At 44.5% G+C, this 18,481-nt stretch overlaps 1 protein-coding gene across 1 annotated transcript in view; it reads left to right on the plus strand.

The window, feature by feature from the left end:
* The window catches only part of LOC143923700 (uncharacterized), a 96,200-nt gene that overhangs the window by 69,864 nt on the left and 7,855 nt on the right, over positions 1–18,481 (plus strand). Inside the window, exons 10-11 of the mRNA XM_077447504.1 lie at positions 6,653–6,736; positions 7,299–7,391. Of these exons, the coding sequence (XP_077303630.1) occupies positions 6,653–6,736; positions 7,299–7,391 (177 nt within the window). The remainder of the gene's footprint in view (positions 1–6,652; positions 6,737–7,298; positions 7,392–18,481) is intronic.

The raw sequence follows: 18,481 nt of genomic DNA on the forward strand, positions 1-18,481 counted from the left end.
TTACTCACTGTAAAAGCCTTGAATTTCTTGGATTCCATTGAGGGACAAGGGAAGTTCTAAACTCTCAGGCTTTCCTGCTGTCTACATATGGATTGAGCACTGGGAAACAAAATAACTGTGGGCCACCCTAAGAGAACCCCTCCTACTAGCTTCATGTCTTGGGTTTACAACAAACAGTACTGAGAGCATTGGACTCCAATAGAAGGACAAAAGTACAACAATCCTTTTTTTCTCATCCATTGAGGGACACAAAGTCTTAAACCTTCAGGATGTCCAATAGCAATGATGTTGCTAACAGGCCCACTGTAAATATCAGGAATTGGGGCTGCCTAGAGCTTAAAGAGTTACCTGGAGGACCTTACACCAAACCTGGCATCAGATATGGTAGAAATGTTCACCTGGCAGAACTTAGAAAAGATGTGAACAGAAGACCAGATGGCACCGTTACAAATCTGAAAATCAGAGGCCTGATGCCAAAAAGCCCAAGCAGCAACCACAACCCTAGAAGAGCAAGCCTTAATAGGGAAGGGGGTAACCCAACCCCTGAGACCATAGGTTTGAAGAACTGCATTTTTGCATTGGCAATGCTTCCCCCAGGTTCCTAACGCAACTACTTTACTCGGAGTGGCAGTGGCTACATCGCAGGAAACCCTATTTAATATGCTGTTTAGGAAGGAAGTCCCGGGATAGAAGGTGGGGTCCGTAATGGCGCTCCCAGGTACAGTGTTTCACCAATGTGCACAGAGAATGGGGGATGATCTTTTTTATGGTGCAATAAATCCCTAAATAAGTTCTTTAAACCAGAAGAAGGGTACATATGGGCCAAATATGGAGTTAAATATCTACACCATATATACCAAGATGGCAGGTTGTCCTCCTTTGCACAATTGCGGGAGCAGTTCAGCATACTTAGAACTTGGCAATTCAGATATGCTCAGCTGCGCCATGCAGCCATGACTCAGTTTGGGAGAGGGGAAGTTAGGGTACAAAACACTGCTTTAGAAAGGGTCCTGATTGACCCTGAACCAGCTAAACGCATATCCAGATATTACAGAGAAATAGGTCCAAGAGGCCCTGATCCGACTGCCAGGACTAGATCCCGCTGAATAGCGGTTATACCAGAATTGACTGCGGAACTGTGGCAGGAGGTGTTGGATACATACCTTGTCTCGGTTATATCCTCCACAGATAGAATGACACAGCTTTGATATTTACATCAGGTATATTATACACCGACCAGACTATTCAGAATGCACAGGAGAGATACCGCAGAGTGCCATAACTGTAAGGGAGCAGAAGGAACGTTTATACACATGGTATGGTATTTCCCTAGGATACGGCCTCTGTGGTCCAAGTTGACCGAGTTCATATCTGAGCACTTTGCCCTCCCAAATGCAGGTGAAACTCAAAAATTTGAATATCGTGCAAAAGTTCATTTATTTCACTAATGCAACTTAAAAGGTGAAACTAATATATGAGATAGACTCATTACATGCAAAGCAAGATAATTCAAGCCGTGATTTGTCATAATTGTGATGATTATGGCTTACAGCTCGTGAAAACCCCAAATCCACAATCTCAGAAAATTTGAATATTGCATGCAATCAATAAAACAGATTGTACATAGAACAATATTGGAACTCTGAAAAGTATAAGCATGCATATGTACTCAGTACTTGGTTTGGGCCCCTTTTGCAATTACTGCCTCAATGCAGTGTGGCATGGAAGCTATCAGTCTGTGGCACTGCCGAGTTGTTATGGAAGACCAGGATGCTTCAATAGCGGCCTTCAGCTCTTCTGCATTGTTCGGTCTCATCTTTCTCTTGGCAACGGCCCATAGATTCTCTATGGGGTTCAGGTCAGGCGAGGTTGCCGGCCAATCAAGCACAGTAATCCCACGGTCATTGAACCAGGTTTTGGTGCTTTTGGCAGTGTGGACAGGTGCCAAGTCCTGCTGGAAAATTAAGTCAGCATCCCCATAGAGCTTGTCTGTGGAAGGAAGCATAAAGTGCTCCAAAATCTCCTGGTAGATGGCAGCATTGACCCTGGACTTAATGATGCACAGTGGACCAACTCCAGCAGATGTCATGGCTCTCCAAATCAACACAGACTGTGGAAACTTCACACTGGACTTCAAGCATCTTGCAGTATGTGGCTCTCTATTCTTCCTTCATACTCTGGGTCCTTTGTTCTTGATGAGAGCAAATTTTGCATCCCATTTGGAAACCGAGGACTTTTGACCACTGAGCCAGGGAAGATGCTTCTGATGTTGTTTGTTGTTCAGGAGTGGCTTGACAAGAGGAATACATCATTTGAAGCCCATGTCCAGGATCCATCTGTGTCTGGTGGCTCTTGATACACTGACTCTAGCCTCAGTCCACTCCTTGTGAAAGTCCCCAACACTTTTGAATGGCCTTTCCTGTTGGGATCCTTGAATTATCTGGATAGGCGATCCGCTTCCAAGTTCTGACAGCCTGGAAGATATATGGCCATCAAATTTGGGTGATATTGTTGTGCCAATGTCGTTAACGGTTCCACCTCAAGAGGGATTGGCTGTGCTTCCTGCCATGTCACTGTATGTAGGACACTGCTGCCGTGTTGTCCAGATGGAGCAGGACTGGGCAACCCTGTATGTGAGGCAGCAAGGGGGCCAATGCCATGAATGCTACTCAGAGTTGCAGAATATTGAAAACTAGGCCCTGAGTGGGAAATTATCCTCTGCCCTGGATCTTGAGTTGCTCGCAGGCCCTGCTGCACTGGCATCTGTGGCAAAAATGATCCATGCTGCGGCCTTAATGGGCGATGCTGTTTAGTGTTTCTAGTTTCATCTACTACCAGGGACTCTGGCGCCTCTGGCTGGTGATCCTCATTGGCTGGGCTAGACAAACTCTCTTCCACTGCATCAGTTGGACTCTGAGTTTCCAGTGAGCCCAGGGGATCATCGGGATACATGAAGCCAATGTCTCAAGAAGACTCATGCACTGGGATGCTGACATCACTGGTGCATCACTGGTGCAGCCAATGCCTGTTGAAATTTCTCCCTGATTTTGGGGAGTTTCTATAGTGGCAAAGAAACTGTAGCCTTCCGAGTATGGAATTGGGCCCCTAGGTAGACCATATTCAGTGTAGGCTCCAGCTGGCTCTGGTAATGCCTGTCCCCCAATGCAAATCTGAGGAACTGCTGGTATAACTGAAAGATCTAGACATGCTGGTAGGCATCCTGAAATCCTCCAGTCTCCTGGTTGAATAAACTGGATTATGGTATGGAGAGACTCCATCTTGAGTCTCTCCATCTGGATAAATTGATTCAGCCTCTTGAGGTCATTCTAGAGTCTGTCGTTTGAACAGCCAATAAGAGCATTGCACCTCTGTGGACTGAATCTACCGATTTGGGCAGTGGTCCTGCCAGAACTCGGTCACTTTGAGCTGTCTGGCTCCAACTCTCGGAAACCTGTTTGGCATCTGGATCTTCTGGCATCTGGACCTTTGATCTTGGGGCAGAAGACCTGATCTGGACCTGATCTCCAGTTTTGGCCAAACAGCACCTTCCCATCAAAAGGAAGTTCACAGCAATTTTGCTTTGAGGATGGGTTGGTCACCCAGGGTTTTAGACACAACGCTCCTTTGACTGTGACTGAGCTGAGCATGGCTCTGGAAGACCATTGAATGGGGTCTATAGCTGCCTCACCTACAAAGTCCACGGATAGTTTTATCTCATCAAGAGCCTTGATGATTTTTTTAATTTGGCAGCTGGTTTTTGATCGCATACTCTAAGTTCTGCACCCACATTCGCACAGCGCTTGCTACAGATGTTAAAGCAATGACGGGCTTACAAGCACCACCTGCCATGAGGCACAACTTTCTTAAGTCCATGTCAATGCGTCTATCAAGGATATCACAAAATGAGGAAGAGTCTTCCATTGGAAGTGTCACATTCTTGGCAGTCTGGTGATTGCCGCACCCACTGTTGGTGGGTTAGATGAAAGGACCTGCATCCTCCTCCATGACCAGATACAACTTCTGCAACCTCTTGGTTGAGGAGGATTGTATCTCCCCCTTCTCCCATTCCTCTTGAAACAGTCCTCTTATTTCTGTCATAAGAGAAAAGGTAGTTACCCGTTTCTTTAGGTTCCTGCTATGGAACCCAAAGGCTTGTTCACACTTGCAGCAGGCTCTGCGATTGCATTGAAAAGAAATCTGTGCTTAGGTCTTTTCAGAGGCATTTGATATCATCATGGAGGGGAAAAGGGTTCCGGCTATGCGATTTCCAAAGAGCGATTTGCACGCAATGTTGCAACTCACATGGGGCGGCCTATTCACTTGGCTGCCCTATGCGCTCAAAAATAAGCCCCTACTCCTATTTAGGGGGCGACAAGCTTTACAAAATGTTTTTAAAAGCACGTTCTCCCACATCACAACCAAAGCAGAATCACATTGCATTTGGGGTGCCCTGAAAGGATACAGGCACCTAATGCATATTATACAGCAATTGCCACACAATTTAAAATCAGACTGTACTGTGTGTGATAGGTTTTCTCCTTCTTTGGAGGAGGTTTTGGATCCTCCCATTCCAGTGCAGCTTTTACTGACTTAATGAATGGAAGTATCAGCTCATAATCAAAGTCTGAATCTTCAGGATCCTCTGCCGAGGAGGAGGCGATAGCTTCTCGATCTGCCTAGAAGGTTGGCTTTAATACTGGGCTGGAGTTACCCCTGAAGTGCCTGGTACCTCTCTAGTTAGAGAGGGTTGAATGGCTTGGTTTAGACCTGGTACAGGGCCCACACTCTGTTCATCCGCTTCTGTCCCTTGTTGTCCGAGACGGCCGGAAAATTCTGCTGGGGAGTCGCGGACTACTTTCTTGAGCAAGGTTGACACCTGTTGACTCTCATACTCCTGGTCTCTGGCAAGCTGCCTGAAGCCGTTGCTGCAAAGTAGCTTTCCTGGCATATTTTCATCTCCGCCTGACCAACATTTGCCTTTCGAGTGCTGAGCCCCTTGGAGGAGAAGCTATGTGCTTTCTCGTAAGGGTACACTTGCGTCCTTTGTACTGGGGTCTGCCAGGACTGGAGGAGTCACTTTCTACCCTGGAAAAATCCTGATGATCCAGAGGACCTGTGGACATCCTAGAGCGGAACTGTGAGCGGCCGGGGCTGCTTACACGCACCAGGGCAGAACGCACTATTTTTTCCCGCATCTTCTTACTTACCCAAAGTTGGTCCTTTCCTGGTATTGCGGTGGTCTTGGTTATGTGGTGTTAGGCTCATGCTGGAGGAAGAACCGAAAGGTGCAAGGGGGGCTGCATGGCAACAGCGAGAAATAAGGGAAGCAAGAGAGGGAAAAAATACATATATACCCCCCACCCCCTTTTTTTGGCAAAGAGAAACAAATTTAAATTAAAGAAATCTGGGCAAACCCCCCTTCTGCTTGTAATACATTCTTCCTTGCTTCCCCTCCTTCTATCCCCATTTCTAGAATAGCAAGACTTACCCATCATTGACTGTTCCTCAGAATGAGATGATGCCTTAATGGCAAAGGTATCCATTACCTAGCCAAAATAAAGCACCTGAGAGAGTGACTCAGCCCTCTCTCACCTCCGTTCTAATAAAAAAAAGGACTAGTACAATTGGAGGGAAGCCAACGCCCATCCACACAAAAGGACACCTTTAAACTGGCTACACATCATACAATCCTCTGCAGATTTTTTTCCCTCAGAATTTACCAAAACCATACAATATGAGATAAAACCTTAAGAGCCTCAATTTGTATGCAATCAGGCAGGCCCTTGCACTACATGGTCCCGACAAATCTAAAGTAAATCAGACAACAAAAGCTGCACAGTGTGTATGGGGTCTTTAGAGATATGAGAGCAAGAAAAAGAAAAAAAAGTTTTATAGAAATTGACAGACCTGGAAAGAGTTCCATAGGAGAGAAGACACCATGCAGTCCCAGCTGCTGGATCCGGACTCCAAAGCAGGCATACCACAAGAGGATTGCCATCTCTGATTAGAGAACACCTTGACCCCAAAAGACCACCAGAATGGGCTCCCCACCTTGTTTAGCAGCCTAAGATGTGGGACTGCGTGCTGGGAGAGGCTTGAACCTAGACGGACTCTGATTTAGTCGGCAGGTAAGAGCCTATCCTGAGTGTAACGGTCTGTAGGTGTTGATCCTTTGAGGACAAAAAGGAGAATGGAGGAGGTAGCTCTCAGTCAGACATTTACAGAGCTAAACAGGTCCTGTGGGTGGATAAAGGGGCGGAGCTATATCATATGCATGCTGCCATGTTGGCGTCAGGAAAGCATGTTTAGGATACTTCAAGAAACCAATTTAATAAATTATATTTTCATGGTTACAAACATTTTAAACTGACCATACACTAGTAGAATTTTGTTCAAAATTTTCCACATTAAGTACATTTGTTCACACACAGTTTAAATCAGTGGTTCTCAACCCTGTCCTCAAATACCCCCAACAGGCCATGTTTTGGGAATTTCTCTTGGTTAAAATAGCTGTACAAAATACCAATCTATTGATTCTGATTTAAAGCACATGTGCAAGATAAAGATAGAACCACTGCTTTAAATCATAGACTTTTGATGTCTCACACATACTGTACATTTAATAATATAATTTCTCTTGTACCTACAACAGATACATTTGAGGATGTCACAGAAAAACAAGAGGAGACGGCCCAGGGAGAAATGTCTAACTCTAAAGTAGCAGCTCAGGGGGAAGGTAAATTGGAAAGTTTTATTGAATTCACCCAATGGTTTTAGTTGAGGTCCTATTTTTTTTACCAGTTTAGTATTTTTAAGTGCACCTTCCACTCCAATTTCCCCAAGGCTGAGCAGCACCAGAAATGTATGTATTAACGTGTGTTGCTCTTACATGCATTTAAATGGTATCCAATTCCAAGGACAAAAATGTAATATATTACCCATCATTAGATATGTTGTGTGTATTTGTTTTCTTCTTTCTTCGGGCTAAGAACATTTTTGGCAAAGTTGATAAAGTAAAGGTTTTGCTTCCAGTATGTGGTTACAGATGAACCAACCACAGGTGCATGGGCCCCCTGAGATACTCACTTCTGAATGGTATTCATTGTTTAAAAGAGAGGGCCCCACACCACCACTTGTTTTTTTCAAAAAGCTTTATTCTTCTTTGAGCAACGACATCCCACTAGATATCTATTCCATCCAAGGTTCGATTTGCCCTAAAGGCAAAGAGATAGCTTTAAATCATAGACTTTTGATGTGTCACACACACTGTACATTTAATAATATAATTTCTCTTGTAGCTACAGCAGATACATTTGAGAATGTCACAGAAAAACCAGAGGAGACTTCCCAGGGAGAAATATCTAACTCTGAAGTAGCAGCTGAGGGTGGAAGTAAGTTGGAACGTTTTATTGAATTCACCCAATGGTTTTAGTTGAGGTCCTATTTTTGACCAGTTTAGTATTTTTAAGTGTACCTTCCATTTCCCCAAGGCCGAGCAACACCGGAAATGTATGTATTAAAGTGTGTTGCTCTTACATGCATTTACAGTGCCTTGCGAAAGTATTCGGCCCCCTTGAACTTTTCAACCTTTTGCCACATTTCAGGCTTCAAACATAAAGATATAACATTTTTATTTTTTGTGAAGAATCACCAACAAGTGGGACACAATTGTGAAGTGGAACGAAATCTATTGGATTTTTGAAACTTTTTTAACTAATAAAAAAATGAAAAGTGGGGCGTGCAAAATGATTCGGCCCCCTTGTGTTAATACTTTGTAGAGCCACCTTTTGCTGCGATTACAGCTGCAAGTCTCTTGGGGTATGTCTCTATCAGTTTTGCACATCGAAAGACTGAAATTCTTGCCCATTCTTCCTTGCAAAACAGCTCGAGTTCAGTGAGGTTGGATGGAGAGCGTTTGTGAACAGCAGTTTTCAGCTCTTTCCACAGATTCTCGATTGGATTCAGGTCTGGACTTTGACTTGACCATTCTAACACCTGGATACGTTTATTTGTGAACCATTCCTTTGTAGATTTTGCTGTATGTTTGGGATCATTGTCTTGTTGGAAGATAAATCTCCATCCCAGTTTCAGGTCTTTTGCAGACTCCAACAGGTTTTCATCCAGAATGGTCCTGTATTTGGCTGCATCCATCTTCCACTCAATTTTAACCATCTTCCCTGTCCCTGCTGAAGAAAAGCAGGCCCAAACCATGATGCTGCCACCACCATGTTTGACAGTGGGGATGGTGTGTTGAGGGTGATGAGCCGTGATGCTTTAACGCCAAACATATCGTTTTGCATTGTGGGCAAAAAGTTCGATTTTGGTTTCATCTGACCAGAGCACCTTCTTCCACATGTTTGGTGTGTCTCCCAGGTGGCTTGTGGCAAACTTTAGACAAGACTTTTTATGGATATCTTTGAGAAATGGCTTTCTTCTTGCCACTCTTCCATAAAGGCCAGATTTGTGCTGTGTACGACTGATTGTTGTCCTATGGACAGACTCTCCCACCTCAGCTGTAGTTCTCTGCAGTTCATCCAGAGTGATCATGGGCCTCTTGGCTGCATCTCTGATCAGTCTTCTCCTTGTCTGAGCTGAAAGTTTAGAGGGACGGCCAGGTCTTGGTAGATTTGCAGTGGTCTGATACTCCTTCCATTTCAAAATGTTCGCTTGCACAGTGCTCCTTGGGATGTTTAAAGCTTGGGAAACCTTTTTGTATCCAAATCCGGCTTTAAACTTCTCCACAACATTACGGACCTGCCTGGTGTGTTCCTTGGTCTTCATGATGCTCTCTGCGCTTTCAACAGAACCCTGAGACTATCACAGAGCAGGTGCATTTATACAGAGACTTGATTACACACAGGTGGATTCTATTTATCACCATCAGTCATTTAGGACAACATTGGATCATTCAGAGATCCTCGCTGAACTTCTGCAGTGAGTTTGCTGCACTGAAAGTAAAGGGGCCGAATAATTTTGCACGCCCCACTTTTCAGTTTTTAATTTGCTAAAAAAGTTTAAAATATCCAATAGATTTCGTTCCACTTCACAATTGTGTCCCACTTGTTGGTGATTCTTCACAAAAAATTTAAATTTTATATCTTTATGTTTGAAGCCTGAAATGTGGCAAAAGGTTGAAAAGTTCAAGGGGCCGAATACTTTCGCAAGGCACTGTAAATGGTATCTAATTCCAAGGCCAAAAATGTAATATATTACTCATCATTAGATGTGTTGTGTGTATTTGTTTTCTTCTTTTTTCGGGCTAAGAACATTTTTGGCAAAGTAGACAAAGTAAAGGTTCTGCTTCCAGTATGTGGTTACATATGAACCAGCCAAAGGTGCATGGGCCCACTGGGATATTCACTTCTGAATGGTATTCATTGTTTAAAATAGAGGGCCCCACACCACCATTTTGTTTTTTTTCAAAAAGCTTTATTCTTCTTTGAGCAACAACATCCCACTGGACATCTATTCCATCCAAGGTTTGATTCGCCCTCAAGGCAAAGAGATAGTGAAAAAGGGGAACTTAAAAATGCAAACAAACTACCAAGACTAGTCAGTATTTTTTTAGGCTCCTTTAAACAGGCTTTCCAATCAGGTCTATAGTTAAGTTTTTCAGGCTGCAAGCTCCATATAAGTCTATGAGCAGGTGGTTGTAAAAAGTAGTTGTGCCCATTTACATACTACCTGTTTCTCCCGAAAATAGGACCTAGCGCGATTGTCGGTGATGGCTGCAATATAAGCTCTATCCCCCAAATAAGCCATACCCTGTTTCCCCGGAAATAATCCCTACCCTGAAAATAAGACCTACAAGGACTTTAACTAGGGCTTATTTGGGGGTAGGGCTTAAATTGCAGCCATCACCAACAATCACGCTAAGGCCGCGTACACACGGGCGGATTGTCTGTCCAACTTAGTCCGCTGGACAGTGTTTCAGCGGACAATCCGCTCGTGTGTGGGCTTCAGCTGACTTTTTCAGTGGACAGTCTGACGAACAAAGTCTTACGGAATTTCCGTAAGACAGTCCGTTCAAACTTGGTTTTGTCCGTCCAAACTTGGTTTCAGCGGACAGTCCGCTCGTGTGTAGGCAAGTTGGACGGACTAAGTATGGCGCATGCTCAGAAAGGGTTTACACGGCCGAAGGTTGCATTGCAGTGTATAGGACGTCGTTTTTTTAGTCCCGTCGTACGTGCTGTACACGTCATCACGCACGCTTTCAGCGGACTGTCTGCTCATCATGTGTGGTCAAGTCCGTTCATGCTAATTTTGAACGGACTGTCTGTCGGATTGTCTGCCGAACTTAGTTGGGCAGACAATCCGCCCGTGTGTACGCGGCCTAAGTCTTATTTTCAGGGAAACAGGGTACCTCCAAGTCCATCCAGATCCAGGAATAAAAAATAAAAAAGGACTGGAGGTTGCCTGATGTAAACGTTCACATCTGACAACCCATAAATCCTACAGGGGTCTGCCACAGTCCATTGTCCAAATACAGACAAAAAACTGACATCCATCCCGCTCATAGATCCCCCTGCTCAACGAAGTGGAATGTTCTTGTGTTAAAGGACCCCTCTAGGGGTGCAGTGTTGCCAACCCCCCACCCCCCCAAGTGAAATTTACTGACAAGATGGCAAAATTTACAAACTACACCAATTTTTTACTGGCACTGCAAAAAAGTACCTAAAATGGCTGTTTTCAGTGTTAAACTGTGCAATTATTATTATTTAAACTATAAGCATGTAGCTAGTGATATTAGCAATGTGTTTAAGTTAAACAAAAGTGAAAAAACTAATTTCTCTATTTACATGAAGGTCAGGTTAATATAACCCAGCCAGCACAGAGTTCCCCCTTACAGTGCAAGGGAGAACTCTGCAAACCTTAATGTAAATGACAATGCCACAGATCATGATCTAAGGGGGAACTCTGATGTAAGGGGGGCCTCTGCGCTCCCCTTTACATCAGAGTTCCCACTTACATCAGGGTCTGCAGCATTGGCCTTTACATCAGGGTCCGCAGAGTTCTCCCTTGCACTATAAGAGGAAATCCTGCAGACTCTGATGTAAAGGGGGACATTGGGAACGCTAATAAGGTGAGGACTCCGGTGACCAGAGATTACCTTCCGCAGAGTGAACACACTAAGGTAAGGGGGGGGGGGGGTTACTGATATAAGGGGGAACCGTTATTTCAGTGCCCCCTTACATTATTGTGTTCACTCCCCCCCTTTCATCAGTGACCCCTTATCAGACTGACCTCCTCTCAGGTGCATCGTGCAGGGCTCAGTCAGGCAACTCCAGCTTGGTGGCTCTGGTTTTATCCTATAGTCTCCTCTAACAGTCCACACACATCTGACTTCTCTCATGAACCCTAATCTGGCGGCACTCCCACTCTTGACTCCTCTCCAGGCTCTCCCTCAGAGCCTGCATATATGATTAAAGATGAGATGGTCAAAGATTGCAGACATGATAAAAGACAAGAGATGGTCAGAGATTGCAGACATGGTACAGGAGATGGTCAGAGATTGCAGACACGGCACAGGACATGGTCAGAGGCTATGGACATGGCACAGGACAAGAACAGGGCACAGATGGTCAGAGGATATGGACATGGCACAGGTGGTCAGAGGATATGGACATGGCATAGGTGGTCATAAGTTATGGACATGGCACAGGTGGTCATAGGATATGGACAAGGCACAGATGGTCAGAGGATATGGACATGGCACAGGTGGTCAGAAGATGTGGACATGGCACAGGTGATCAGAGGATATGGACATGGTACAGGTGGTCAGAGGATATGGACAGGATACAGGAGAGGGTTTGTCACTGTGGACAGGATACAGGAGATGGCTAGAGGCTGCGGACAGGATACAGGAGATGGCTAAAGGCTGCGGACAGGATACAGGAGATGGCTAGAGGCTGCAGACAGGATACAGGAGATGGTTAGAGGCTGTGGACAGGATACAGAAGATGGTTAGAGGCTGTGGACAGGATACAGAAGATGGTTAGAGGCTGTGGACAGGATACAAGAGATGGCTAGAGGCTGCGGACAGGATACAGGAGATGGCTAGAGGCTGTGGACAGGATACAGAAGATGGTTAGAGGCTGCGGACAGGATACAGGAGATGGTCATGCGGGCAGGAAACAGTCATGCGGACAGGATACAGAAGATGGTTAGAGGCTGCGGACAGGATACAGGAGATGGTCATGAGGGCAGGAAACAGTCATGCGGACAGGATACAGAAGATGGTCATGCGGGCAGGAAACAGTCATGCGGACAGGATACAAAAGATGGTCATGTGGATGGGATAAAGTCACTCGGAGTGGATACAGGAGATGGTCATGCAGACAGGATACAGGAGATACCAGAGAGACAGCAGACAGAGATTGCATACAATGATTTTGTACAATCTCACCACTGACATTTTTTTCTGGAAACTGCTGCCTATGCCTGTCTGTGGCAGCCAGTCCAGCAATAGATGGATGTTGCAGCCAGGCCAGGGATCCAGTGGTGGGACTTAGTTCAAGACAAGTTGGCTTGTAAGTATGCATGCACAGCTGCACACTACACACTCACCAGGGGGCTGCAGCCAGAGCAGGGTATGGCGCTCAGTGCTGGTCAGTGGCACTGTCAGGGGGCCTTATGTGTCCATCCAGCACGTGTCCTGCCCGGCTGGGTCCACAGCGCTCTGCACTGTCCAACTCTTGTATCACGGTGCTGCTGGTGCCTCCGCCTCCATTGCACTGTCTGTGTTCACTCCGTCTGGCTTGGCTCCTGGCATTTTAGGCTGGTGTTCGCTTGCAGCATGACATCAGCGGGTGTGGGGACGAACCAGGCGGCGCGGGGCGGGCTCATGATCGGATTGTCTCTGGGACTTCCATAGTTGGCGCTGCACATGCGCAGTTCTCATCTGAGCCTGTCGCAGCCATTTTTACTGGCACCGTTCGGCTCCTACAGTTGGCAACACTGTAGGGGGTGTTGGTACTCAGAGGAGGATAAAGCTTCCTTGTCGATTCTGTCAGAGAGGCAGAGTTCTTGTCATTTCCTGTGCGCTGAACTGAAATTCCTGAGCTGTGTTTTGTGAACTATACATCACATTCCCCTATGTTATGGAGATTAAGGTGAAAAAAACTGTTTTTAATGCAGCAGTGCCCCTGAGCCCCCCTTATACTGACCTGAGCTCCGCAATTTCCACAACGGGAACGAGCACACCACCTCCAGCTGGTGTGTCTCGTGTCCTGATTGGATAGATTGATAGCAGTGCTGCCATTGGCTCTTGCTGCTGCCAATACAATACTAATGACCCGGGGTCATACTCCAAGTTTGGGCGGTGCACTCTGTCACTCAGATGATCACAGAACAGGGTAAAGGGCCAATCACAGTTGTTCACGGGAGTAAACAGAAGTCGGTTAATGGCTTTTTTCCTCCTCATGATCAGCATGTGGAGAGAAGCAGAAAGCCGATAATCGGCTTCTGTTACAGGGAAATCAATCCCTGCTTTGGTGCCTATCAGTGCCCACCAATGCTGCCAATCAGTGTGCATCAGTGCCTCACCATCAGTGCCACCTGTCAGTGCTGCCCATCAATGCCACCTATTAGTGCCCATCAGTGCTGCCCATCAGTGCCACCCCCCAGTGCCCATCAGTGCCACCTATTAGTGCCCATCAGTGCCACCTATCAGTGCCCACCAGTGCCATCTATCAGTGCCACCTATCAGTGCTGCCTATCAGTGCCCCTCAGTGTCACCTCTCAGTGCCACCCATCAATGCCACCTCTCAGTGCCCATCAGTGCCACCTATCAGTGCAGCCTCATCAGTGGCTGCTCATCAGTGCCCATCAGTGCAGCTTCATCCATGCCCATCAGTGCCGCCACATCAGCGCACATCAGGGAAGGAGAAAAATTACCTGTTTGCAAAATTTTATAACAAACAATTGTTTTTTTTTCACGATTTTTTATATTTTTGGGTTTCGTTAGCAAAAAAAAAAAAAAAAAAACAGCAATGTTTAAATACCACCAAAAGAAAGCTCTTTTTGTGTGGAAAAAATTGAAAAAAGTTGAGTTTGTATACAGCATTGTATGACCGCACAATTGTCATTCAAAGTGTGACAGCGCTGAAAGGCTGGGTAGGAAGGGGGTATAAGTGCCCGGTAAGCAAGTGGTTAAAATATAAAACAGCGTGGGGGTCCCCCCCAATCCATACCAGTTCCCACTGACCCACAAAAAAAAGAGGTCTGCACCCGTTCCTTGCCTCATGGCATCTGGCACATCCAGTTCCCACCTATGGTAATTAAAAATAGGGGGTGTTTATTTTATTTATTTTTTATTTTGGCATGGCATTCCCCTCAAAATCTATATCAGACCTGAAAGGCAGTTTTAAAAAAAAATGTTTAATGGCGGAAATTGTTTTGTTTACATTCTGCTGACAGCAATAATCCCTCTGACAGCAGATGTATCATAGTTGTTAAGGATGTGGGGGCCGGCTTGCCACCGCTTCATTAACAACCAGTTATTATCAAATGAATTTGAATTATTGGTTTCCTTTGGCTGCTTCGAACATCTGAATGAAATACATTTATTTTGTTATTTCATTAATATTTATTTTGGATTTGTTGAAATTCGTTACTGTGACATGTCCAAATTTCCAAATAACAAAAATTTTGGCCGAATTTTGATTGGGAACGAAACGGATCGCACATGCCTATTTTTGTGTGTTTTGTTTGTTCCTCTGCTATCAGCATTATTCACTTCTCACAGCTCATTGGTTTCTATGCAGAAGCGAGCCTGATTTTGCACTTTCCTGCTTTAGTAAATAAATTCCATTGTGTACTTAACGACTTAACAACCGGCCCATAGCCGATTAACGGCTACAGGGTGGTTGTTTAACTCTGAGAGGCCATTAATTAACAGAGCGATGACGGAGCGATCACTTGTAAACAAACCGGCGTCATATTATGACGCCAGTTCCTCCCTCCCCTCTCTATACCAATCGGTACAACGGAGGGGGAAGAGATCGGTGTCAGCAGCACTGTGGGCTGCATCTGCATTGCCCACATCGCTGCTCACTTAAATGTAACCCCTCAATTCCCTGTCAATACTCTGCAATACCCAATACCCTGCCAATACCCTGCCAATACCCTGCCAATACCCTGCCAATACCCTGCCAATACCCTGCCAATACTCTACAATACTCTGCAATACCCTGCCAATACTCTGCAATACCCTGTAATTACTCTGCAATACCCTGTCAATACTCTGCAATACCCTGCCAATACTCTGCAATACCCAATACCCTGCCAGTACTCTGCCATACCCTGCCAATACTCTGCCATACCCTGCCAATGCCCTGCCAATACTCAGCAATACCCTGCCAATACCCTGCCAATACTCTGCAATACCCAATACCCTGCCAATACTCTGCAATACCCAATACCCTGCCAATAATCTGCAATACCCTGCCAATACTCTGCAATGCCCAATACCCTGCCAATACTCTGCGATACTCTGCAATACCCAATACCCTGCCAATACTCTGCAATACATGCCAATACTCTGCAATACCTTGCCCTCCCCTCTCTATACCGATCGGTACAACGGAGGGGGAAGAGATCGGTGTCAGCAGCACTGTGGGCTGCATCTGCATTGCCCACATCGCTGCTCACTTAAATGTAACCCCTCAATTCCCTGTCAATACTCTGCAATACCCAATACCCTGCCAATACTCTGCAATACCCTGCCAATACCCTGCCAATACCCTGCCAATACTCTACAATACTCTGCAATACCCTGCCAATACTCTGCAATACCCTGCCAATACTCTGCAATACCCTGTAATTACTCTGCAATACCCTGTCAATACTCTGCAATACCCTGCCAATACTCTGCAATACCCAATACCCTGCCAGTACTCTGCCATACCCTGCCAATACTCTGCCATACCCTGCCAATGCCCTGCCAATACTCAGCAATACCCTGCCAATACCCTGCCAATACTCTGCAATACCCAATAACCTGCCAATACTCTGCAATACCCAATACCCTGCCAATAATCTGCAATACCCTGCCAATACTCTGCAATGCCCAATACCCTGCCAATACTCTGCGATACTCTGCAATACCCAATACCCTGCCAATACTCTGCAATACATGCCAATACTCTGCAATACCTTGCCAATACTCTGCAATACCTTGCCAATACTCTACAATACCCTGCCAATACTCTGCAATACCCGCCGATACTCTGCAATACCCTGCCAATACTCTGCAATACCCAATACCCTGCCAATACTCTGCCATACCCTGCCAATACTCTGCCATACCCTGCCAATACTCTGCAACACCCTGCCATTTTTTTTTTATTTCAGGCTTCCCAGCCTAGAGGTGAGATGTGAGGTCTTACTGACCCCATATCTCACTGTAAAGAGGACCTGTCATGCCTATTCCTATTACAAGGGATGTTTACATTCCTTGTAATAGGAATAAAAGTGATCAAAAAATGTATTTTTGGGGAAAAAAATGTCAAACTAAAATAAATAAAGTAAAATGAACAATAAAAAAGAAAAAAAAATGTAATGTGCCCCTGTCCCCATGTGCTCGCACGCAGAAGCGAACACATACAAAAGTCCCGCCCACATATGAAAACGTTGTTCAAACCACACATGTGAGGTATCGCCGTGAACGTTAGAGCGAGATCAATAATTCTAGCCCTAGACCTCCTCTGTAACTCAAAACATGTAACCAGTAAAAAAAAATTAAAGCATCACCTATGGGGATTTTTAAGTAGCGACGTTTGGCGCCATTCCACGAGCGTGTGCAATTTTGAAGGGTGACTTGTTAGGTATCTATTTACTCGGCGTAACTTCATCTTTCACATTATGCAAAAACATTGGGCTAACTTTACTGTTTTGTTTTTTTAAAGCACAAAACAGTTTTTTTTTTTAAAAACCCATTCGAAAAATTGCTGCGCAAATACTGTGCGTGATAAAAAGTTGCAACGACCACCATTGTATTCTCTAGGGTCTTTGCTAAAAAAACATATATATATATATATATATATATATATATATATATATATATATATATATATATATATATATAATGTTTTTGGGTTCTATGTAATTTTCTAGCAAATAAATGATGATTTTTTACATGTAGGAGAGAAATGTCAGAATTGTCCTGGGTGCTCCAGAACGCCTGATGGCGCTCCCTGCATGTTGGGCCTCTGTATGTGGCCACGCTGTGTAAAAGTCTCACACATGTGGTATCGCTGTACTCGGGAGTAATAGCAGAATGTGTTTTGGGGTGTAATTTGTGGTATGCATATGCTGTGTGGGAGAAATAACCTAATAATATGACAATTTTGTGGAAAAAAAACAGGAAAAAAAATCTTGATTTTGCAAAGAATTGTAGGAAAAATGACAACTTCAAAAACCTCCCCATGCCTCTTACTAAATACCTTGGAATGTCTTCTTTCCAAAAAGGGGTCATTTGGGGGATATTTGTACTTTTCTGACATGTTAGGGTCTCAAGAAATGAGATAGGCCGTCAGTCCTTCAGGTGTGATCAATTTTCAGATATTGGCACCATAGCTTGTGGACTCTATAACTTTCACAAAGACCAAATAATATCCACCAATTTGTACTTATTTTTACCAAAGAAATGTAATAGTATAAATTTTGAACAAAATTTATGAAGAAAAAATTACTAATCTGCTAAATTTTATAACAGAAACTATAACAGAATTTTCGGTCTTTTTTCTTTTCTATTTAATAAAGAACATCCCAAGTGTTACAGACAGTACAAATGGTAACACTTGGGATGTTCTTTATTAAATAAGAATCTTGATGGATCTTGGAGTACAGCCATTTTTTCAGTTTTACTCCACCTTCATCAGGGCTGAATAGAGAGAAGGGATCCACTTATTTGTGTTTCTTGTGACTTTGTGTTGCACAGAATAAAAATTTACAAGACTTACATAATTTTTGTGAGGCTTTCATCCTCTACATTTCATAGACCACTCCAGTGACCCCCAAGGATACCTTGGCTGGGAGAGAGCTGACTGAAAATGTAGATTTAAAGTCTCATTCTTCTTGCTTTGGATCTAGCACCCCACAAACACACCTTCTGCCTATTCAATGGCTGCCATTCCCCCATTGAAGATGCACACAGCCATACAAACACATTTTCTAATAGGGAAAGGTCAGGATTTTATTACTGTCTATGTCCCCATGAGGGAGATCTCACCTCACTTCCTGCCCAAGTGTTTGGGGTGGTCTGGAGACAACAGGAAAACAAGGGAAATCTCTATGGGGACAAGGACAGCATTTCAAGCCTGGCAGAATTTCTAACCCTTATCCATCCATCCAAAACTGAAGAAACATTTTGGCTAGAGTTGAGTTTTAAAGTGGTTGTAAACTCACCTAAAAATTAAATAAAAAACCTGCAAGACAAAGGTATAATGAGCTAGTGTGCATCGCATACTAGCTCATTATG

This window comes from Lithobates pipiens, unplaced genomic scaffold (genome assembly GCF_037356315.1).
Source record: "Lithobates pipiens isolate NorthernLeopardFrog02 unplaced genomic scaffold, aLitPip1_a1.2 Scaffold_22, whole genome shotgun sequence".
NCBI lineage: Eukaryota > Metazoa > Chordata > Amphibia > Anura > Ranidae > Lithobates > Lithobates pipiens.